At 41.5% G+C, this 25,334-nt stretch overlaps 1 protein-coding gene across 1 annotated transcript in view; it reads right to left on the minus strand.

Annotated features, from left to right (window-relative positions):
* The window catches only part of LOC308075295 (uncharacterized protein), a gene marked incomplete at its 3' end in the record, with an annotated part of 215,821 nt that overhangs the window by 2,786 nt on the left and 187,701 nt on the right, over nucleotides 1-25,334 (minus strand). The window contains exon 5 of the mRNA XM_080415072.1: nucleotides 10,940-11,080. Within this exon, the coding sequence (XP_080271198.1) occupies nucleotides 10,940-11,080 (141 nt within the window). The remainder of the gene's footprint in view (nucleotides 1-10,939; nucleotides 11,081-25,334) is intronic.

Below are 25,334 nucleotides of genomic sequence, written 5' to 3' on the forward strand. Positions count from 1 at the left end.
CGCCAAATAGTCATAAAACCAGCAGACAAAGGGGCAGTCATAGTTATACAGGATAGGGCACAATATATAGCTGAGGCGGAAAGACAATTAAACATGACAATCTACTACCAAAAAAATATGTTGGCCTGTTGAGAAGACTGCTATGTCTGCTATGAGTTGAGAACAGTTTACTTTATGAATTAAATTAATATATACATTTATGAGTTGGTAACAGTTTACGTACATTTTGTTTTAAATTATTGCATTTATGTCATAGCAGTTAAATGCAAATACATATTTGAACGAAATGTAAACTTCAGAACTGGTTTATTTTAAATGTACAAAACATTCACATTTAATTTACATTCATCATCACTGTCGGGTGAAACCGTGTATGCAATCACCTAGGCCCAAGCTTTTTAATGCTTTTCATTGTTTACATCATTAGAAAATCAACAGTACCACTTTTACCAACTCACAACTTTTTAATTTTTTGTATCCAGAAGCTCACAGTGACGTGTTGCAAGCTTGAACACGAGTGTGTAAACAACAGTGGGTGGTTCAGGGGAGAATGCATGTACATAGTCCTTCCACAGCCTCAATTAAGTCCTGAAAGGTCTGAGATGACTTTTGCCCACGCTGGGCAAGACCTGGGCTGTTGGTTGTCTAGGCGGAAGTGGTTGAATTTGGCGGAAGTACCGCCCAAGGAAATGACGTTGATGCTTTACAAATCTGTAAGTGACGAAGTGTTGTGATTGGTCAGAAAAGATCGTTTCCGGGGGAAATCTTTCATGCTGCTAAGCGCTACGCTAGCACTATAACAATAGACATGGCTGAGGGAGATGACCAAGATAGACCGTGAGTGATAAAAAATGCACCAAGTGATTGGAAAGCGGACATCTGGACGTATCTCGATTCTCAACATACTTCCCCGCTATAAGTTGCCGACAAGAGCTACCTTTACTGATACTGCAGTACCCGCACTGTACAACGAAACCAATTAAGGTCCATTATTTCAAGGTTAATCGTAATCGAATCGAAACCTTGTGAATCGTAATCGAATTTAATGGTGAGGGCAGTGCCAATGCACAGCTCTAGTGACCACCACTCAGAGTGCCAATAGATCATTATATACAGAAACCTACCTCCAGTAGTTCAAAGCCTCCTCAAACCCCCTGTTAAACATTTGTGTTCTTTATTTTTTCTTGCAAACCTTAAATCACTGTATAGCCTCATGAGAAAAGTTAAAGTGAGTTAATATGGACAAAATAACGTGATGGCTGACTGTCAAAAGCCTTTCTCAAGTCAAGAAACACGGCAGTAACACAGGGATTCCTATCCAATAGACCCTTTATCCTCTCAATGAGCACACGATTGGCTGCTTCTGTGGAATGGCAGGTACGGAACCCAAACTGCAGTGGGGCATGAGCTTTGTCAAGATGTTTAATGATCAAATTGGCTCTCCATTTCTCTGCCACCTTTGAGATGACAGGGAGGATACTGATGGGCTAAAAATAGGTGTGATGGTGGCCACCTTCCACAGTGATGGAACTGTACTATACCTGATTGACAAGTTAACCAGATGTGTGATAGGTTACAATAATGATTATTTTAGTAGCTTTAGAAAGTTTGTGTCCAGCCCATACACAGACAGCTTTAGCTTTGGAACAGTTTGGTATTCCAATGACTGTTGCCACTTCTTCTAGGTAAAAAACTGGTTGTTCACTATTAATAGGGCTGGAAAAAAACTTGAAAAGTTGTGTAATCTCAGAAACCTGAGTCCAGGAAAAAAAAAACATTGAACTTGAACATGCTAGCGTACTGTATATGGATCCTTCACCAGTGTACCATCAATATTTAGTTGTAGATCACTGTTTTGACTATTCTGTCTGCCTAGTAGTTTATTAATATATTGCCAAACCTTTCTCCCATTTCCCATGGCACTCTCAATACCACTGATGTACAATTTGCTTTGGCCTTCCTTAAAAAAATGTATTACCTGATTTCTAACGTGTACATTTCTGTCTATCTCTATCTGTGGTCAGGCCAGACATAGAGGTAGGGTAAGTGATTTACTTTGGTTAAAATAAGTGTTAAATAGCTCTATATTCTGATAGTACTCATTGCTATAGAGTGTTTGTTCAGTAAAAGGAGTCTCCCAAGTCTCTCCAGCTCTTTATTGAACAGAAAATGCATTTTCAGTGCTCCCTACTAATTGGCTAAATGTTGTCACCTACCTGAAAAGGTACTATATTCTGTTTACTAAAGAGCTGGAGAGACCCCTGTGACCGAACAAACGCTCTGTAGCAATGATTACCATCAGAATATAGTACCTTTTTAACAAAACTAAAAACATTACCAAAACATTTCCCTTACCCAAGCTTTAACTTAAGAACGTCCATGTATGAAATCAGCTGTCACCTACTCTTCATGACATGATGATGGGAGCCAGGCACAAGTCTCAAAGAGGCAATTGGAAGGAGAACATAACAAGGAGGAAAGACATACACATCCCAACCCGAAGTTGGGCAGGTGCTGAGCGGAGAAAAAAAAAAGAAAGAAAAGTGAAATCAAAAGAGGACGCTCGCACACTGTGGGCTACAGTTGCAAAAGTTTTTATTGCACCTGAATGCTGTGACACTTTGGGCTTTCCTAGGAGAACATAACAGCTGCAGTCAAGTTAGAATTAGCACATTGGTGTTACAAGTTGTTGACATGGCATTCAATGAGATTGACTGGAAGGCAAACAGGTAAACAGTGATAAATTCCTCATGTGTTTTCAGTTCACCCATGCAACTCCAGCCTTTGCCACAAACCAAAGGCCTTTTTTCCTGTATGAGTCCTTATGTGTTTGTTTTTTTCGACTACAGCCTTTGCGATAAACTGTAAAAGGCTATTAGCCAGTATGGGCCCTCATGTGTGTTTTTACATGAGCTCGTCGACTAAAGCCTTTTTCACAAACTGTACAAGTAAAGGGTTTTTCGCCAGTATGAGTCCTCATGTGTGCTTCTAGATGAGCCTTACGACTACAGGCCTTGTCACAAACTGTACAAGTAAAGGGCCTTTCACCTGTATGAGTCGTCATGTGTGATGTTAGATAACCCTTTCGACCAAAGGCCTTGTCACAATATGTACATATATAGGGCTTTTCGCCTGTATGGGTCCTCATGTGTGATTGTAGCTCAACCTTTCCACTACAGCCTTTGCCACAAACTGTACAAGTATATGACTTTAATCGTTTCAAAATGTTGCCACAATCTTCAACACTAAACATTTTTATGTGAGTCCTCATGGTCTTAGCTTGTTTTGATGATTTCAGGTCCTGGGACAGCTTGTTGCTCAATGACAATATTTGCCCTTCCATATTTTGTGTCTTGAGTGATTTCAGTGTGTCTTCAGTATTGGATTCAGAACATTGTGAAGAGAGGAACTGGTCTGCTGACCGATCTTCCCTGGTTTCCCATGTATCACAGTCTTCAGCGTCAGATTCAGAACAGCGAGAAGAGAGGACCTGGTCATCACAGGTTAGTTGTGATTTTACCCAGTGCTCTATATAAGCTTGTGTTTTCATTTGGTCAGTTGAGGTGCTGGCTATAGGCTCTGTCTCTCTCTTTTCATCTGCATCGTCACTGTTAACTGCAGCCTCCTCTGGTCTATGAAGTAGCTCCTCCGGTTCCTCTTTAATCTGTGGAGGCTGTGGTTCTTCATGGACCAGACTGGGGCTCCTCTCCTGCTGTTCAGGAGAAACCTCCTCTATACCCACAGGGAAGTGCAGGAAGTCTGGACAAAATATATAAGAGTTAAGAGTTAGATAGGAAGTTCAACTTCTGTTTTATAGCTGTGGTAGTTGGAGGAATGTCCACTATAAATACATGCCTAATTTCTAAACCATAAGTCTATCCTCATTCCAAGACATTTTCTATTGGCTTCAACCTAACCTTCTTATTTACCAATACACTTTGACTGTGGTGGAAATTGAAGACTCTCTGTTTTGTACTGTAATGTACAAAACATGAGTCTTTGTGTACAACTACCTAAAATAATACATGATCACCACTTTATTTATTTAACTTCTTTACAACTTGATGTGATCCACAATTCACTTAATGGTCATCACACTGCTGAGCACTATAAAGCGACTTTTGGTACTAAGAAAAGCGCTATATAAATTTGATTATCATTATTAAAGGAAAGCTAAAAAAAACAATGCAAATAATGCATACATAGTGTCAGGTTTAGAACTCCATTATTTCACACTGTTGTTACATCACATAAGCTTATTGTGTAAAGTCTGTCTCTCATACTATTGTACACTAATCTTAGGTAAGTATCTCACTTCTATAAATGTGAAGTAGAAAAAAAGGAGGAAAACATGCTAAAACAATCCTAGTTTTTAAATTAAAGTCTCACAATTCTTCTTGTCTGTGAAAAGAAGATGAACAGGAAGTGGATTGCTGCCGGGAGCTAGAAGTGGCTATACATCTCAAATGAAAACAATTATACAAATTATACTGGTTTACAGTGTCAAATGACAGATGTCCATATATAGCCTGGGACCAGACGAATCTGCCAGTGCAAAAACAAATTTGCACTCTGCGATTTGGGTCTGGCACCGATCCATTATGAATCCCTTTCCTGCTCCAGAAGTCTGGGGTGACCAATCAGGGCCCAGTGTTCAAATATGGGAGACTGTGATTGGTAGTTGGTTGTAGGTCTAACCAATTGTGTCCAGAGCCATTGTTTTGATCCCGCCCCCTTGGAAAAAAAACGTCCTCATAGAGGCACCAGACTCATATCCACGCAGTGATATAGTCTGGCTACGCGAGGCTAGTCCATATATGGGCATCAAAGGGACACAGACAGACAAGACAGGTACACTGGGTACCACTTAGTATGACACATATTGCATAACCGGGTGGGGCATGCATTCCCAACTTTCATCGTTCTCCTCTTGTTTTGTCCAGGAGTAGGCCAGTGCCCGATGGGCACGGCACTGGCCCTTTTTCAAATAGAAAATGGAATCAAATGTTTTCACTTTTACTTAATCAGATATAATAAGCTGGCATTAGCCGGGCACTATTGTGAACCACACATTGAGGTGGCTCCACACAAAAAAACACAGAACCAATAGGATTCACCACAGATGCTGAAATGTCACCTTTTGTTGCGGAGGCATGATTTTGTTTAACCAAATTAGGTAAAAGGTGTGAGTCATGTGACAATGGCCGTCAAAGAGGGTTTTGATATTTTCATACTGTTGTTACTGGCTGTAAATTGGCTTCAGATATTAGTGGGAAGTGGCCTCTTTCTGACAAAAACAAACATATTTATCATTATCTTTTTGACAAATAACGTTTCATGAACACATCTAATCAACGGAATCACTCATTGAGGTCTCTTTTATCTGGGAGCGCCATGGAGAAAGGCTGCTTCCGTACAAGCTCCGCAGCGTCGCAAAGTTTTTTCGTCCTTTTAGTATTTTTTAGCCTTCTCTTTTTTCCCTACACCGTCGGGTGTCTAAGGAGTTATGACAGACAAGCACTTATGGACATCAGCACAGCGATTACACGCAGAATTCCGGACTTTTTTGCCGAAAACCTTCCACTCGGCTGGGTGGCGGGAGGGCTTCCCTTTGTTCCGGCTGGAACGAACCCGAGGCGGCGAAGAAGACGGCCAGGTCGAAGAGGGAAAAGAGCGGGTCTCCTCGTAAGAACAACAAAACGTGGATATAAACCTGCACTGCCTTCAATCCTGCTAGCGAACGTTAGATCTCTGTGTGAATCAAGAACAGTGACCACTATGGACGACTTACTGGCGCGCGTTAAATACAACGCCGAGACGAGGAGCACGTCCATTGTTGTGCTAACAGAGACGTGGCTAACGGAGTTAGCATCTGATTCTTCCATCACTCCCCCTGGTTTCACCGTGTATAGGAAAGACAGAGACACTGTATTAAGCGGTAAGCAACGTGGGGGGGGGGGGAGTTTGTGCCTTGATCAACAACAACTGGTGCAAATATGTTAAAATCCTAGATAGTCACTGCTTACCAGACCTTGAACTTTTAATCATAGCCTGCCGTCCTTTCTACCTACCACGCGACTTCAGCATTGTGATTGTAGCCGTTGTTTACATTCATCCTGGAGCTAATAAGGACACAGCTATGAGGGAATTACACCAGGCGATCAGTGCACAAGAAAATCGCCACCCGGACTGCGCAGTCATCTGCCTAGGCGACTTCAACCGGACAGACTTAAAAAAGGTCTTTCCCAAATTCCACCAGCATGTCGCCTGCAGCACCCGTGGTGACAATATTCTTGACCACTGCTACACGCCATTCAAGGATGGATACAAAGCTCTCCGCCGCCCACCGCTAGGAAGCTCTGACCACTACGCCATCCAGCTGCTACCTGCCTACAAACAGAGGCTAAAAAGGGAGCCGGTCATTGAGAAGGAAATCCGAATCTGGTCTGAGGACACAGACGCTATGCTACAATCCTGCTTCTACCAGACTGACTGGGGGATGTTTAAGAACGCCGCTGGGAATAACATCAACGAACTCTCAGACTCAGTCACTGGCTTTATCAGTAAGTGCATAGATGACATAGTCCCAAAAAAGACAGTTCGGATCTATCCCAATCAGAAACCATGGATGGACAGCGGAGTACGTGCACATCTGCATGAACGGGATGCTGGTTTCAAATCTGGCGACGTGGAAACGCGCAACACGACGCGCGCGGCCCTAAACAGCGCCATCAGGAAGGCGAAAAAGGCCTACACAAAAAAGATGCAAGACAAACTCAGCAATGGCGACATCAGGAGCACATGGCAGGCGGTACACACCTTGACAGACTGCAAAACAAGAACCAGAAGCGAGGTGAACCCGCCTGCCTCCCTCCCCAACGAACTGAACACTTTCTACGGCCGGTTTGAGATCAGCCCCAACCGCGGCAGCCAAGCGGGGCCATCAGCAGCACCAGCAGAGGAGAACCCTCTAACCATCTCGGAGAGAGAAGTGCGTACAGCCTTCGCACGGGTCAACATCCACAAGGCAGCCGGACCTGATGGGATTCCAGGCCGGGTCCTTAAGGCATGTGCAGACCAGCTGGCGGGTGTCTTCGCTGACATCTTTAACCTCTCCCTCTCCCAGGCTGTGGTCCCTGCAGGGTTCAAAATGTCAACCATTGTGCCCATTCCCAAAAAGGCCAAAGTGACATGCCTGAACGACTGGAGACCTGTCGCTCTCACCCCGATCGTCAGCAAGTGCTTCGAGAAACTGGTGAGGGAATACATCAGCTCCACGCTACCTGCCTCGCTGGATCCGTGGCAGTATGCATACCGCAAAAACAGATCCACCGACGACGCTATTGCCATGGCTCTCCACACCGTCCTCTCGCACATGGACAACAAGCTGCTGAAGGACAAATATGTACGTATGCTGTTCGTGGACTACAGCTCAGCATTCAACACCATTGTCCCAGCAATACTTGACAAAAAGCTCAGAGACCTAGGGCTACAACCAAGCATGTGCGACTGGATACAGAACTTCTTGTCCAACCGACATCAGGTGGTGAGAATGGGCAGCATCACATCCGACCCCCTGACCCTCAACACCGGAGCACCCCAGGGATGCGTGCTGAGCCCTCTCCTCTACTCCCTGTACACGTATGACTGCACAGCCACACATGTGTCCAACACCATCATAAAGTACGCGGACGACACGACAGTGATAGGCCGAATCGTCAACAACGACGAGTCTGACTATAGAGAGGAGATCAACTCACTGGCACGCTGGTGCCGGGAGAACAACCTCTCTCTTAACGTCGACAAGACCAAAGAACTGATCGTGGACTTCAGGAGGCCGCGGAGAGACCATGCGCCCATCCTCATCGACGGTGCTGCAGTGGAAAGGGTCAGCGAGTTCAAGTTCCTCGGAGTACACATCGAGGAGGACCTCAAATGGGAGACGCACACCACACACGTGAGGAAAAAGGCTCAGCAGCGACTGTACTGGCTCCGCCGCCTGAAGAAGCTCGGAGTAGGACGTCGCATCCTCAGGCTGTATTACAACAGCTCTGTTGAAGGCATCCTAACAGGCTGTGTCACGACCTGGTACGGGAACTGCACTGCCCGAGAAAAGATCAGCCTACAGCGAGTAGTGCGATCGGCAGAGCGGATAATGGGAATCGAGCTCCCAGCGCTCCAGGAACTGTACAAAAAGCGGTGCGTGGTCAAAGCCAAGCGCATCATCAAGGACAAGCACCACCCAAGTCACAGACTGTTCAAACCCCTACAACGACCGCGACCGGGCAAGGGGCTCTACCGCAGTATCAAGAGTTCCACCACCAGGTTATACGATACGATAATACGATAATACTTTATTGTCAGTTCACACTGAAATTTGTCTTGCGACCCAGCAGCCATGTATGCAACAATAAACAATAAACAGTACACACATTTGACATGACACAAGAAAACAAAACAAAACAAAATACATACATAAAGACATACAAAGACAAGAGCAATGTCCACCTCTCAGCCTACCCCAAGCCTACAACTCCTGATTAAGCCTCAATGTCGTCTGATGGACAAAGGACCTCTTCAGTTTGACCTTATTGTATGTAGGAACACTGTATCTCCTTCCTGAAGGCAGCAACCTATATTCTCCATACAAAGCATGGCTAGTGTTTGAAGGTTCTGGTGTAGTTTTAATCCGGCTGCTGTCAGGATGCTGAATGAGGCATAAGCCTTGTTCAGCAGCCTGACAGCAGGCGGTGCAAAACCTTTCTGGCTCTTCCTGAACACACCTGTGGATTATACCAGGGACAATGACTTGGACTTAGCTCCCCCTCGGACACACCTGTGGACTACACCAGGTACAAATGACTTTTTTGCTGCACTCCCTCATGGAGCTACTTGCGGATTATACTAGGGTCAGTCCACCCTAGGTGGACACGCACTGACCTTTTGCACCTTAATCCCATGTATAACGCACTGTCTTTTTTATTGTGCTCTTTTTTCTCTAAGCACCTTAACGTCCATATGTATATCATGCACAGTATAAGTATAACATGCACAGTATACATACATTGCTGCTATGCTCAGGCACCAGTTTTTGGGCGGTGAAACCGCCCCTATAAGTGAGATTTGGAAAAATGTACAAATATCTTGGGCAGTGAAACCGCCCCTAAAAGTGAGGTTTGGAAATTAGTACAATTATCCTGCGCTGTGATTGGCCAATCACAATCTATTCAGGACTGTGATTGGCCAGTGTCACATGACACATGTGCATAGCCCTATATAAGCAACCATAACTTGTAAAAAAAACATTAATTTGTTTTTTTCAAGTTATGGTTTTGTCCATCATAAAGAGTGTTTCAATAAATGTATTTATCTTTTGTACATGATTGATCGACTCCATTCAGTATTGTGATTAGCTATCAAGACACCGCCCACTTCACACAGGGTGTGATTTTTTATTATCTCAGGTACTTTGTAAATATGTAGATAACTTGTCTGGCCTTCTGTTGCTCTCTTGTTTTGATCTCCTTCCCACTTGCCCCCCACCCCTCTTCTTCTCCCCCCCCCCTCTTCTTTCTATGGAAATTAACGTTGCGATGGGAACGATGTACAAAAACGAATTTCACCCACTTCTTTACCTTGTAAACCTGTGATGTGACAATAAAACTGATTCTGATTCTGATTCTGCAGAGCACACCTCCAAAAGCACTTTAACTTCTGGGGGCGGTCTAAAGGGGCCATGTCAAAGGTTACAGAGACAGACAGAGAGACAGACAGACAGAGGGGAGGAAGAGAAGAAGAAGAAGAAGAGAGGGCCTGTAGATCTGCTTTTTTCACAATATTGTTCTTTGGAACCAGTCAAACAAAATGGGGGTCCCCTGTTCAAATATGTTTATTTTAGGGGGTCACGACTTGGCATCCCTTATTTCTATTTATTTATTTTCACAAATTGTCATAAATGGCATAAAAAAAGCTGATCTACAAGCTCCGTAAAAGCTTGTAGATCTGCTATTTTTAAAATACCTGGCACCAAAGGGTGCCAGGTATTTTGCGAGAGAAACAAGCAACCAGGTCTATGAAAACAAAGTAAGATATGTGTACTACGACTATGTCGATCTAAAATGTACTAATAGTCCACACAGAAGTTTATAATATTATAAAACATATTAGGAAAATAACCGATCTACAAGCTCAGAGGTTGTGAGCTTGTAGATCGTCTATTTTCACACGGCAGACGACACTCACGACAGTGTCTGTGTGTGTGTGTGTGTGTGTGTGTGTGTGTGTGTGTGTGTGTGTGTGTGTGTGTGTGTGTGTGTGTGTGTGTTGTGTGTGTGCGCAAAATAAACAAATCCGCTTGCGGTAATCCGTTGCACAGCTGTGGCCAGTTGAATGCCTTGTTTTTGCCATAAAGTAAGAGGAACGGAGATATAGGCATTTTCCCACAGGAAATAAACAGGAAGTAAAAGAGACGTTTTTTTTTTTTTACTTCGGGGTACTTCCGGGTCTGTCGTCATCTGGCAGTGAAAGCATCATTCATAAGGTAGATAACAGCGCCATCTGGTGGAAAACTACTGAAAACACAAAATCTCGTCATTCTCGTCGTTGGCAGACTGCGCCTTGGCAGAATTTGAAAAGAAATCTCGTCGTTGACAGGCAAAGAGTTAAAAAGTCATTTTGGGGATTAAGATGCACTGCCTCACCCCTAACACTTTTTAGGAATTTTTTACTACTTTGAAAAAAATAATTAAATAGTTCAAACAGCCAATCTACATCGACACGTTGTGAGCTTTTACTGTAGTTCGACTATTTGAACTATAAAAAGAAAAATCAAAATAGTACAAAAAAAATGCCTAAAAGGTTTAGGCATATGGGGTAAGGTGGCACGCAAGATAGGGCGAGAGAGAGAGAGAGAGAGAGAGACACACAGCATGAAACTTACTGGTGTCCAGGTGGTCTTCAGGTTCCTGTTTAATAGAAACAGTCCTGGTGTCCAGGTGGTCTTCAGGTTCCTGTTTAATAGAAACACTGGATGGTTCTGGAGAAGTCATCTTCACCTGCAGACTGGACTCCACACACTGGTCTGGAATGAAGGAATAGAATAAGGACTTTATTAATAAGGACTTTGATGTGACATGGGTTGTAGATGAAGGTTGGCTGTAAAACAGAGGGAACTGAGCCTGGGTGTTAACAAGTGTTTTTTTTTTGTTACTGCAGCATTACACCAGCATAGTTGTGAAGCAATAAGTCATTTCATTAAAGGCAGTTTGGCTTCTCAGCTGTTTCAGAGCCTGTTTCACAGGTGTTTCGCTTAGCACAACGCAAATCCACGCTGAGGTCATAGATAAATAAAGTGATTATAATTATTTAACATCATTGAAGTAACGTAGCTTCACCTTCTCAGAGAAGTGTGCAAAGAGTCTCTGACCGACCGTTTTATAGGCTCAGCAGCAGTGGAATTTAATGAGCGTCTATTAAAAACCTTTCGAGTCCTGATAGATATGTATTAATTTTGAATGATCTCTCTGTCCTCATAACAGGTAGAAACTTACTTTAAAATCTAGACAAATTTGTCTATCCAACAACATCTCCGTTATGGGAGCACTTCGTTGAAATAAAGTAACATTTGGAGTCTTTTTCTAAGTAAATCCATAAAAAAGTATGTATTTTTTATCCTATGTCTGCTGTCAATTCAAATAAAACGAGAGACAAAAACTACACTTCCGGAAATGTCACATGATGCGTTGGACCAATGACCAATGTCGAAAGTTTGACACTTGGTCTGAGAACTAATCAGTAGGCGAGTCAATATCTGAAAAGATATCACTTAACTCCAAATTAATTGATACAAAGGGTTTGAAATTGATTGAACTTTTTATTAGGAAAAAGAAAACAACTCAGTTACATTTATAATACTTTTGTCTAAAAGGTCCTTGCGGACTTGTTTGCGGGGTCCTTGAATTAATTTCATAGACATATATAGTAGCAACCAAACAGTTCAAATGTCAACATAAAAATACAGAGAAAAAATACCAAAATGTACAAAGTATTTCAATGGATTCTGGTAGTGACTGTTCAACGCTACTTGGAGAGATCGCTATTTCTTCTATGAATTCAAGGACAAGCCTATTTGTCTGATATGCTCCATGCAAATTAATTGTGCAGAGGATTACAATGTCAAACGGCAAATGCCAGAGAGATAGAAGTCAGGAAAGGTTAACTTCCCTTCCCTCTTCCCTGCTTCAGACAATCATCATCTCGCTCTTTTTAGCATTGTATTTTATATCAAAATCAACACCATACTGTGAGCATGTACTCAGAAGCTGTTGAAGACCAGCGCTATATGGGCTAAAGATGACCAAGTCATCCGCATACATAAGGTGATTCATTAGCGAATTGCCAACCCTACACCCTGTATCACATGCGTTTAAAATTCAAAGATAAATCCTACATATAAACATTAAAGAGAAAAGGAGACAAAATTCCCCCTGATGGACCCCATTGTTCACTTGCATCGTCTGGTGAGCATACCAGAAGACCAAGATTCTGACTAGGAAACTAGGGACCCCTCTTTGTGACAATTACAAAAATATTTCTCATGATTAATGCGGTCAAACACTCGTTATGCATCAATAAAACAGATAAACATTGTAAATTTTTGCCCATTATATTTATCTAAAATGTATTTAAGTGCAAAAATACACATATCAGTGCCATGCTTACGTTTGAAGCCAAATTGGTTATCGATACACAAGATGTACTTCTCAAGTCTATTCAGTATAATTGTCTCCGTAACTTTGGACAAAACGCTGGCTAAGGCTATTAGGCCTATACTTTTCTGAGCTGTTTAGCTTACTCACTTTGTCTTTCATGACTGGCACTAACACAACAGAGAGCATAGAATCAGATAAAAACCTGTGAACAAAGAAACCTGTAAAACACGCAATAAAAAAAAGCGCAATTACGAGACACAGTTTCTTACTGGCAAATGTAAGATGTTCAGCTGTTATATTGTCCAGGCAACTGGCCTTATTATCACCTAGCTTTAGAATAGATTCATGGACCTCACCAGGAGTGACAATCACATCATCATTGAAATCTACCTGATCCACTACAAACAGGTTATTTTTCACACAGTTGAACAGTTCAAAATACTGATTCTGCCATAACTGCGAGATTGCATCAGAACCACTCACACCATCTATGTTTGATGGAAGACATGATTTATAATTATTTATATTAATACGTAACTGCCCCCAGTGGTTAGGATTTTACTGGACCTCGCCTGCTGGAACGTGACCATGTGACCTCGTTACCTCGTCCGTGGTTGACCTCATCTGCTGGAACTCTGCATCCAGATGCTTCTCGAAGGAATCACATTTAATCAGTATGTATGGGCTGTAGTGTAGGCCTGTCCCCGACAAAGGATTTCTATAGACTAATAGTCGAATAATGCAAAAAAAAAAAAAAGTTTATTTATTTTATTTTTACTCTTTTATTTTTTGCATGACTCGACTGAGCTTGGCAGTGGAATCAGTCTGATAACATATACTTTCTTGGTTTTTCCCAATAAATAATGATGTATATCCCATTCTTTCAAACTATTAGTTAATTGTTATAACAAATTAGGCCAATCTCTCAGTCAAATAATGCAACAAAAATAAATATTATTATTATGTATTTATTTTTTAATATGATTCAACTAAGAGATTGGCAGTCGACTCAGACTCCCTCGACTAATCAAGGTCAGGCCTACTGTAGTGTTATGTGTCATTCAGGGTAATTTTTTCAATTCAATCTTTATTTCAGACCCAAGGGCGATCCATATATCCATACAAAATATAACAATAATAGAAAAAGAAATACAATAAAAATAATTCCACCATGTTCAGTTTCGAACATACAGACAAGTGCGCCAATGGTTCCAGTCTAGAGGAGAACCTGACAGAACTACGTAACAGGTTACTTATGACAGCAATGATGTCATTTACTGACTCAGATGCCCTACACATAAATCTATACATGAGATTGCGTAGCACAGCAGAGCAGGTGGGTACCCCAACACTAACAAACATATGGCTTGCACTGGAGATTCTTGGAGCTCTCAGCAGCAGCCGCAAACAGTCATTATAAGCCACTGTGAGTCGTCTGATGCTGCCTTGCTTGTAGCGACACCACAGGTGGGCAGTATACTGAGGTGTACAAAAAGATTTAAAGAGTGAAATCTTCACCGGTACTGAGCACATGCTAAATTTGCGTCACAGCATGTTCCCTTGAGCATACAGCTTCCGGTGCTGTCTATGTCCTTGTCATCAGAGAGGTCATTTGATATATGGCCGAAATAGCCTCACAGCAGACACTAAGGGCAGTGCCTGAGAGATAGAAGTCTTACTCTTTTTAGCATTGTACTTTATATCAAAATCAACTCCATACTGTGAGCATGTACTCAGAAGCTGTTGAAGACCAGCACTATATGGACTAAAGATGACCAAGTCATCCGCATACATAAGGTGATTAATTAGCGAATTGCCAACCCTACACCCTAGTCGTTCAATAATAATAATAATAATACTCCTATAATTCGACAAAGCTCTATAAGGGTGGTGAGGCCAAAAACTCTTCTGCCCGGTTCTCCTCAGTGGCTGGAGTAATTGATCTGAATTTGCACACAGCCAATGACCATTACCATAATACATTAAAATTGTTAGTTTTGTTGACCAAGTTGGACAAAAACAAACCTCAAGGACTTATCATTTTTGTAACAAACCTTCAACCATTAAACATTGGTTATATGTTTTTCACCCATATATACAGATCAATCTAAAAAAAAAGTTACAATATCGTGGAAAAGTTCATTTTCTTCTAAATCTAAAATCCATACATTAAAATATTAGAATATTACATAAGACCACACAAAAAAGGATGTATAATACAGAAATATCAACCAAAACAACTGACAAAATAACTAGATCAATGGGGCGTGGCGTGGAGGTGATCAGCCTGTGACACTGCTTAGGTGTTATGGAAGCCCAGGTTTGGACAGATACAGGCTTTATGAATAACATTCAAAGAACCAATCACTGATCTGCAGCTCCCCAGTCAGGGGTATATAAAAACTGAATGTTAGATGATTAAATGTCCTTGAGCTTTATGGGATTACAGTCACATACTGAGGAAGTGTTTGTTCAGCTCTCTTCTTACAGGCATGAATACTACTTGATGTAATGTTCCATGTTGTTATAGCAGAGTGGAGAAAGCTCCCATCAAGGCATTTGCTGTTTGACATGAGGATTGTCAGGGCGTGGCTTGGAGTTGGTAGTAACGTATGAAAAAGGTAGTGCACGCACATCCGTGGTACAGGTGCTAGACAAACAAAGTATCATAAAAAAAATAATAGAGTCTGCACACTGGTAAAGTTGCAAAAAGCTCCACTTGGTAATTTATTGCTCGTCAACGTTATTTTTTTCAAACACATTTGGCAGTCTATACATCCTGACACCATATATCATGCGGTAACTCAGATGGCTTCTTTGTAAACATAATTTCACTGTTCAATTAACTCATTCAGTGCCCCACAGTGGTGGAATGAACTTCCCACTGATGTTAGGACAGCAGAGTCACTGCCCATATTTCGCCGCAGGCTGAAAACTCACCTCTTCAGGAAACACTACCCTTCCTCTCTGCCTGACCTACTTGTTGTTAACTAGTTGTACGAACGCTTGTTTTCTATTGCTGTATTGTTTATTGGATTATTGGATTGTTTATTGGATCTTGTTTAGTCGATACACTTATTTGTTTTAGCTCATGCTCATTTGATTTAGCTATTTTTTCTCATCTGTTTAAGGAAATAGGTAGCTGATATATTGCACTTTTACCTTAGCGCTAGGTATACTCTTGGTTGCTTGTTTTTGCAGAAAATGCACTAAAGACTTCTGGTGATTAGTAGTTTTCGTTCCCTACCTATGTTGAATACACTTATTGTAAGTCGCTTTGGATAAAAGCGTCTGCTAAATGACTGTAATGTAATGTAATGTAATGTAATTTATGGCAGTTTGGCTCTGAGTGCCACAGCCAAAATTCATTGAAAAAAAAAAGTGCTTAGGAGCCGAGATACAGCCTTTTTCAGTAAGAAGTCAAACAAAGAGTGAATGGAGCAGAATATTTTCATATCGTCATATCTTAGTTTTTTTTTTGGACGTCTTAAGACGTCCAGTGGCACTCAGGGCTCGTCCAGTGGCACTGAAGTTAACGTCTCCCTTGAATTAATACTCATATCTTCAGATTAAAGCATTTAGATTAAAGCATTTGCTGCAAACTGCAAATTAAGGTTTTTCCCCATTTATGATTTTCAGATGACCCATGAACAATCTGCATAAGTTAAGTTATTTGTTGTCTGAATGAGTCCTCATGCGTGTTTAGATAAACCTTTCGACTATAGCTTTTACCACAAAATGTACAAGGGACTTTAGCTAGTATGAGTCCTCATGTGTAATTTTAAATTACATCTTTTACTAAAGCCTTTACAACAAACTGTACAAGTAAAGGGCTTTTCGCCTGTATGAGTCCTCATGTGTGTTTCTAGATGATGCTTTCGACTACAGGCCTTGTCACAAACTGTACAAGTAAAGGGTAAGGGTTTTTCGCCTGTATGAGTCCTCATGTGTATTTTTATGTAACATTTTTGACTAAAGGCTTTGCCACAAACTGCACAAATATGGGGCTTTTTGTGATGTTTGCCTGTATGAGTCCTCATGTGTGTTCTTAAGGTAGACGTTTGATTAAAGGCGTTACCACAAACTGAACAATTAAAGGGCTTTTCACCAGTATGAATCCTCAAGTGATTTTTTAAATCAGCTCTTTGACTGCAGCCTTTACCACAAACTGTACAAATAAAGGGCTTTTCACCTGTATGAGTCATCATGTGTGCTTTGACATGAGACTTTAAGGATTTGCCACAAACTGTACAAATAAAGTCCTTTTCGCTTGTATGAGTTCTCATGTGTGATTTTAGATCACCCTTTCCATTACAGTCTTTGCCACAAACTGTACAAGTAATGCCTGTATGACTCCGCATGTGTTTGTTAATATAAGCCTTTCGACTATAGCCTTTACCACAAACTGTACAAGTGAAGGGCTTTTCGCCTGTATGAGTCCTCATGTGTGTTTTTAAGTAAGATCTTTGACTGCAGCCCTTGCCACAAACTGTACAAGTAAAGGGTTTTTCGCCTGTATGAGTCCTCATGTGTGTAGTTAGTCCACCTATTGCACTACAGCCTTTGCCACAAACTGTACAAGTAAAGGGCTTTTCGCCTGTATGAATCCTCATGTGAGTTTCTAGATGAGCCTTTCGACTAAAGGCCTGGTCACAAACTGTACAAGTAAAGGGTTTTTCGCCTGTATGACTCCTCATGTGTGCTTCCATGTTAGACTTTTGACTAAAGGCTTTACCACAAACTGTACAAATATAGGGCCTTTGGAGCTTTTCTCCTGTATGAGTCCTAAGGTATGTTTTGATGAAAGACTTTTGACTAAAGGCTTTGCCACAAACTGAACAAGCAAAGGGTTTTTCCCCTGTATGAGTTATCATGTGTGTCTTTAGCTGACTAGTGTTAACACAGCCTTTACCACACACTGTACAAGTAAAGAGCTTTCCGCTTGTATGAGTCCTCATGTGTGTTTTTACACTACAATTTAAGGCTTTGTCACAAGCAGTACAAAAAAAGGGCTTTCCTCCTGTATGTGTCCATATGTGTGATTGTAGAGCACCCTTTCCACTACAGCCTTTGCCACAAAATGTACAAGTATATGACTTTAATCCTCTCAATATTTTGCCACAATCTTCAACACTAAACATTTTTCTGTGAGTCGTCATGGTCTTAGTTTGTTTTGATGATTTCAGGTCCTGGGACAGCTTGTTGCTCAAAGACAATATTTGTTCTTCCATGTTTTGTGTCTTGGGTGTTTTCAATGTGTCTTCAGTGTCAGATTCAGAACAGTGAGAAGAGAGGACCTGGTCATCACAGGTTAGTTGTGATTGTACCCAGTGCTCTATATAAGCTTGTGTTTTCATTTGGTCAGTTGAGGTGCTGGCTATAGGCTCTGTCTCTCTCTTTTCATCAGCATCGTCACTGGTCACTGCAGCCTCCTCTGGTCTAATAAGTAGCTCCTCCTGTTCCTCTTTAATCTGTGGAGGCTCTGGTTCTTCATGGACCAGACTGGGGCTCCTCTCCTGCTGTTCAATAGAAACCTCCTCTATACCCACAGGGACGTGCAGGAAGTCTGGACAAAATATATAATTAGAGAAAACCATTAGTTTGAACTTACATTTTTTCTGTTAAGTGTTTTATAGCTGTGGTAGTTGGAGGAATGTCCACCTTAAATGAAGTCTCCTAATTTCAAGACATTTGCTATTTGCTCCAACCACTCTAATTTACCAATATGCTTTGACTGTGGTGGAAATTGAACACTCTCTGTTTTGTACTGTGATGGTTGAGTCGTTGTGTACCTATAATAACTACCTATAATAACTACCTATAGTAATGCATGATCACCACTTTATTTACTTAGCTTCCTTACAACTTGATGTGATCCACAATTCATCACTCAATGGTCATCACGTTGCTGAGCACTTTAAAGGAAAGCTAACAAATGTAATGAAAATAATGCATACATAGTGTGAAATAATGAAGGTCCAAAGCTGAAAATGTCACATAAGCTTATTGTGTAAAGTCTGTCTCCCATACTATCATACACTAATCTAGATAAATAACTTCTATCATGTGAAGTAAAAAATAAAATAAAAAAAAACAACGGAGCTTAAACTATCCTAGTTTTAAATTCTCACAAAAGTCTCACAATTCTTCTCGTCTGTGAAAAGAAGATGCCCAGGAAGTGGATTAGCGGTTGCTATTGAGATTTGGCGATACATATTTCCAACCACAGCCTATAGTTACATGCAGCAGGAGATATAAATAACGTGTAAAAGCATGGTGAAATGAACACTAGGCTATTTGATTCCACTAAGTGATTTCTGTGCTTTTCTGATAAACTGTCCCTCTGGGCAATATGATCCCATCGCCTGGAAACAAAATAGTTCTAGTTCTATATTTCAATTCGGTGATATGCCAACACTAGTTTTACTTCGATTACTTAAAATGATGTGCTTCTTTTCCCAATGTCAAGTGCCCATTGCCCGTCTGTCTGAGGTCACTGAATGAACCGAGTGACCAGGGGCCAGTTGCACCACCTCATACTAAGTTCAAACTTAGCCTAGTTATAGCTTAAAGGTTCTATGACATTCATTTTCACTTTTTTTTTATCTTTTATGTTTTTTTGGGGGTTTTATGACCTCAATTACACCCAAAAAATCTGAACTTTGAACATTCAGTGGATTTTATGTGGTCTGGGGTTTTCTGAATAATTAGGCTGAAAAGTAATCTGAGCTTGGCCCTTCGACAGTGAGGTCACAGTCGATTAATCCCGCCCACTCTCCTCCTTGCCCCTCCCCTCCCCTATCCTTTCCTTTGGGGGGGGGGGGCGGAGCAGAGGCTATGATTGACAGGCAAAATCCCTTACCAGCGACACCCGCAGGCAAAGATTTCTTTTTTCATTGCAGTTGAAAAGGCTTTAGAAATGTGAGAGAAAAACACCTGCCATGGATCAATGGAGTGGATTTTTTTGTTAAAACTTTCTATACACGTTTGAAGGACCATGACAAAGACTTTTAATGTGTGGTAAAACTGAACGTCATGAAACCTTTAAAGGGATATTTCACTTTAAAAAAAACTTTTGCTAATTGTATCGTCTACTCAGGCCTTTGTGAGCCCCCCAGACAGTTTTTAAGATGCTTGATTCATTATTTAGATATTTGATATTCATTTTATCAGACACGCCCCCTTCCTATACAAACGCATTGTAACTTCAAACTCCATTTTAACCATGTTAGATTCATCAAAAACACCCGTCCTTGGTTCTAGTGACTCATACCGCCCCCCTAATACGCGAGGGGGCCGTGTTTTTTCAATTACTTTTTTCGTTTATTTTAAATATTTTTACAATGAAAAAAAATATATATATGAAAAAATTAATCAGAAAAACACGGCCCCCTCACGCATTAGGAGGGCAGGGTGAGTCACCAGAACAAAGGACGGGTGTTTTTGATGAATCTAACATGGTTAAAATGAAGTTTGAAGTTACAATGGGTTTGTATAGGAAGGGGGCGTGTCTGATAAAATGAATATCAAATATCTAAATAATGAATCAAGCAACTTAAAAACTGTCTGGGGGGCTCAAAAAGGCCTGAGTAGATGATAAAATTACCAAACGTTTTTTTGAAAGTGAAATATCCCTTTAACCCATTCAATCCGGGGACGCATCTCTGTCATTTTAGATTTATTTGGTTATTCAAAAATAGCAGATCTACAAGCTCATAGCGCGGCACTCTGTGCCGCTCTATGAGCTTGTAGATCTGAGCACATTTTTGAATATATATATATATATATGTGTATATATATATATATATATATATATATATATATATATATATATATATATATATATATATATATCTCAAATCTTTGCTTCTGGGGGTCCCTGGAACAAAAATATGTTACAAATGTAAAATAAAATGTATAAATATATATTTAAAGGTTTGCGCAAATGTTCACGATTAATAAGAAAATAGCAGATCTAAAAGCTCATAGCGCGGCACTCGGTACCGCGCTATGAGCTTGTAGATCTGCTATTTTTGTATTGCCAAATACATCTGAAAATGACACAGATACTTTCCTGGTCTAAATGCCTTTTTTCAAAGCCATTTAAGCTATAACTAGGCTAAGTTTGAGCTTAGTGTGAGGTGGTGCAACTGGGTCCAGAACTTGCCTTGGTGCATGGTACTGGAATATAGGAGCCTATATCAATCATTCAGTTCATATGTTAGGATTTCCATGGTGTGGGGAATTTCCCACCAATTAAAAAAATGCATGTCATATTGTGTGCATGTTTATAGAACAAGATAAGGGGGGAAATACATTGAAAATAAATTGTCATGTTAGATTTTTTATTTTCTATGGGAACGACATAATATTAAGGAGGAAAAAAAAGTTTGCACAAGTTGCGCTGAGATAAACTTAGGCATTTAGTCCATGAGCCAGAGCCCCAAAATTGAGCCAGATATTGAATATTCCCTCGTTAAAAACCTTTGACTCCAACATCTTAACAAAATTAAATAAGTATGTTGACTCTGGCTTTGTCCAATGTTCCAATGTTGATTCTGGAAAGTTATGCAAATGTGGGCATATTTTCCTAATGCCTAATTAGCATATTTAAATATATAATTTCAGAAAACTTGTAATACGATAAATCATTGTCTTCATGTAAGTAATCAACTCAGGAAGTTTCATTATGATAACTCTTTTTAAAATGTTGTCATTTTTTCACCTGTCATGTACACATGGGCAAAATAACAAAATGTGTGATAACCATGAAAAAGCTGCTCCTGTGGAAAGGTTATCATATATTTATTTACTCGTATTGACCCTATGAACAATTTAATATAGGTTTGGTTTTGCCCACTCTTTCGATAATCATTGCTCAATTTTGGGGCTCTGGCTCATGGACTAGTAGTGAGAAGTAAAGAGCGAGTGACAGCGAGGCGAGAGTAACACAAAATGTCGAAACAAATCAAACGTAGTCGGTCTGGGAGCATTTAAAACTTTGTGGAGTTTGCATGTTCTCCCCGTGTCCCCTAGGGTAGGTATCCTCACAAAAAAGCATGCAGTAATCCTGATCTCTATACTGCCTCCCCTTGGTCAGCCGGGGCACCTGATGGAGGGGAAAGGAACTGGTTGGAATAACGTGTTCCTTCCACGCACTACGTCCTACCGGAGAAACTCCCCCCTGTCAGGTGATAAGAAGCGGCCTGCTCACTCCTCAGTTCGGGACTCTCCCCAGGCTGAGGCAGAGGGAGAGTAGCACCCAGGATTAAAGCTTAGCCAATTGGCACTGGGTGAAAAAATGGGTTACAAAAATTGTGGGATAATAAAAAAGAGAAATAAAGGAGAGGACAGTTATTTGCAGTCTTTGTGAAAAAGTGCTCAAATACAGTAGTGGTACGAGCAGCATGGGCAATCACTTAAGAGCAAAACACCAGTTAGTCGTAGTCGACGAAACGGGCAGGCAACAACAACAAACAATCACGTCCTTTGTGCAAGGCCCAACAAGATGATGTGATGGTCGTCGGTCGGAGGAAATCACACAGAAAGTTAGCAAAATGATTGAGGTGGACATGCTGCCTGCCAGCACTGTTGAGGGAACAGGCTTCCGTCAATTAATGAACTACCTCGAACCAGAATACCACATTCCAGCCAGAGCAACAGTCACCAAACAAATTGAAAAGTGTTATAAAGAAAAATCTGTCCACAGCTGAACATGTTGCTCTCACAACAGACTGCTGGACAGCATTGACCACAGAGAGTTACATAACAATAATGTGCCATTACATCGACCAAGAATGGAAGCTTCGATCTGATGTGTTGCTGACACAAAGTCTATCAGTCAAGAGACACGGCTGAAAACTTGGCAGAAAAGCAGAATAGTGCTGTTGATGACTGGGGACTGACTGCGTGTTACAGCTTGTGTCCACGACAACGCAAGCAACATTGTCAAGGCCAACTCCCTGGGTTAAGTGGTGTGGAATGATGTTCCCTGTTACGCACACACACGTTACAGTTGGCCATAAACAATGGGTTTGCCATACATGTGAACCGAGTCATTGTTGCTGCTGGTCGTTTGGTTAAGCATTTCAATCACAGCACTCCTGCAACAGAAGCGCTGGAAAATAAGCAGGAATTCATGCAAATGACCCCAAAAAAGCTGATCCAGTCCTGCAAAACCTGCTGGAATTCAGTGTGCGATATGTTCGGGCGACTGATAGAGCAGAGGTGGGCAGTAACAGCCATGCTGTCAGACCACACAACCACTAAACTGGCGGACGCCAGGGTGCTTGATCTCTCCAGCGAGCACTGGAAAGTAATGGAGATCATACCAGTGTTATGACCCTATAGGGTCATATTGTATTTTCCAGTGCGTGTGTTGCCTTGTGCATATATTTTTCCCTCATTGGTGTGTGCGAGAGTGGTGAGAAGTGACTGATGGGTACCAACCAGCTGGTGTGAATGAGTGGTGAGAAGTGACTGATGGGTACCAGCTGGTGTGAATGAGTGGTGGCTGTGTGTGACTGGCTGATTACTAAGTGGAGCCTGCTGGTGACCTGTGACCAGGCTGGGGACTATAAAGATGGCTCTCCCCAATCACTCTGGTGTCTTCCTCCATGCCAGTCTCCAAACCACACCAGTCCGGTGTTTAGAGTGTTTTTAGCCTTGCCAGTATTTTAGAGTTTAGAGTTTCTCTAAAAAGAGTTTTCACTGTTGCAGTCTTGGTAATGTATCGTGTTTGTTTGATCATGTGTTCTTTAGTTTAGGTTAGGTAAGATACCCGTGTTTTGTTTTGGGTTTGTAAGGTAAGCATAGGGTTTCTTTTATTTAAGTGTTTTATGTACAGGTGCCCACCCTGAGGTAATTTACCCATGCATGTTTTTGTAAATTATAAAATAAACCACTGTACTTTGGAATTTCAACTGGTGTTGGCTGGCTATATTTGGGGACTGGGTAGGACGGAATCCATTTAACTTTTTGTAAACAAGTTCACAGTATATTCTATAAGAAGCTTTTATGCAGTCTGTTGCTAGTAGCTTTGAGGCTGCGTAGCAGTTTTCCATGTGGCAACATTGAGTCTGTGGTTGGGATGTTTGGGATGGTTTCGATCATTGACGATTCCTCGTGCTTTGCTAACACAGCGTTCGTCGTACAGGGCTTGGATGGGGGAGATCACATCCGCTGATGTGTTCGGCTGTCCGCACAACCCTCTGCATTGCCTTGCGGTTGAGCTCGGTGCAAAGTAAACGTGACGATGATGGTGATGTGCGCGTTGTGAGCGAGGGAGATGGGCCATTACGCACAGACGAGAACCCAAACAGTAGTGCAACGCGACTGCTCCTTGGACATGACGTCTTTTCACGCATGTTGTGTGTTTTCAGTTTTTATGCTCTTCTTTAACCTATGAGTCACCATTTGACTCCCAGTGAAGCAGGAAATCACTCGATCGCAAAAAAACAGCCACATTCACTCATTCTAATGGATTTGGAAAAAAATGCCCTTTTCTCTACTTGCTGATGCTTTTTTTTGTCAAAAACAAACTACATTCAACTGCCAATAACTATGGAATGGATTATCACAACGGCACACTTTCCCCCCTATTGTACAAGACTTGGATACGTCTTTTAAAGCGATCGGTGGCTGGATCGTTGTGAAGAATAATATTCTATGATTTTTCAAAGGTTAGTCAAAACGCTCAGAATCGCTGGCAAGGTCGGCTATAGACAATGTTTTACTCTGGTGGTTAATGAGCTAATAAAAATGCTTAGCCTAAGTGACCAAAGGCTTTATAGGTAGGTGTCTTGATTTCTGAATTTCTGGGTACAGAAAACATAATGTAGTGGTCACTTACTTGCCAACTTACCAACTCCGTTTTTCTCTGTGAGGATTTCTGACACCCATTCGAGATTTGGGAAGTCAAAATAGCCGACCTGGCTACAAGCTCATAACGCGTCGTGTATGCAATGCATTGTGAGCTAACGGAGCATAAGTAAGGTTTAATAATGCCTCGGTCAAGTTAAGAAAGTCCAATAACCAAGCATAGTTTGGGAATGGTCCATTCCAGGCTGAACCGGCCGGGCAAGCAATCAACAGTTATGTTGCTGACTGGCACTGTCGCTCACAGACTTAAGTGCAGTCAGAGTACAGTCAGCCACAGAGAGTGTTGCGCAGCGAGGGAGCGTAGCCTACTAGCACTGCTCCTCTCATACGTCAGTCCACTTTCAATAATTTGAGGGGTTATTACGAGCGGCCCCTCCCTCTTTGGACTTAACCACATTTTTGGTCAGATATGATTGGCTTCAACCACTGGGCTTCAAGCCAGAGCCACAGCGTTGGGTAACTGTCATTGAAATAAATGGCCAAGTAATACACAAATCTGTGTGTTGTGATCAACTTTGACGGCTTTGGAGATTGACCGGTTGGTTATCACAAGCTCACGGATCGGCTTCAACCTCGGCGTGCGTATCACAGAGGACCCGAGGGTCCCAGTGCGTTGCCTGGTGTGAAGTCGCTCAGATTGGAGGGTGTCTAGAACAACCAATCTGACTGATATGTCCATGTACGGGTATGCCACACATGGGCATATATATACTGATGGCATCAGGGATCTCCTACTTGCAGTAG

Source organism: Gymnoscopelus braueri (assembly GCF_963280865.1).
Source record: "Gymnoscopelus braueri genome assembly, chromosome: 2".
Lineage (NCBI taxonomy): Eukaryota > Metazoa > Chordata > Actinopteri > Myctophiformes > Myctophidae > Gymnoscopelus > Gymnoscopelus braueri.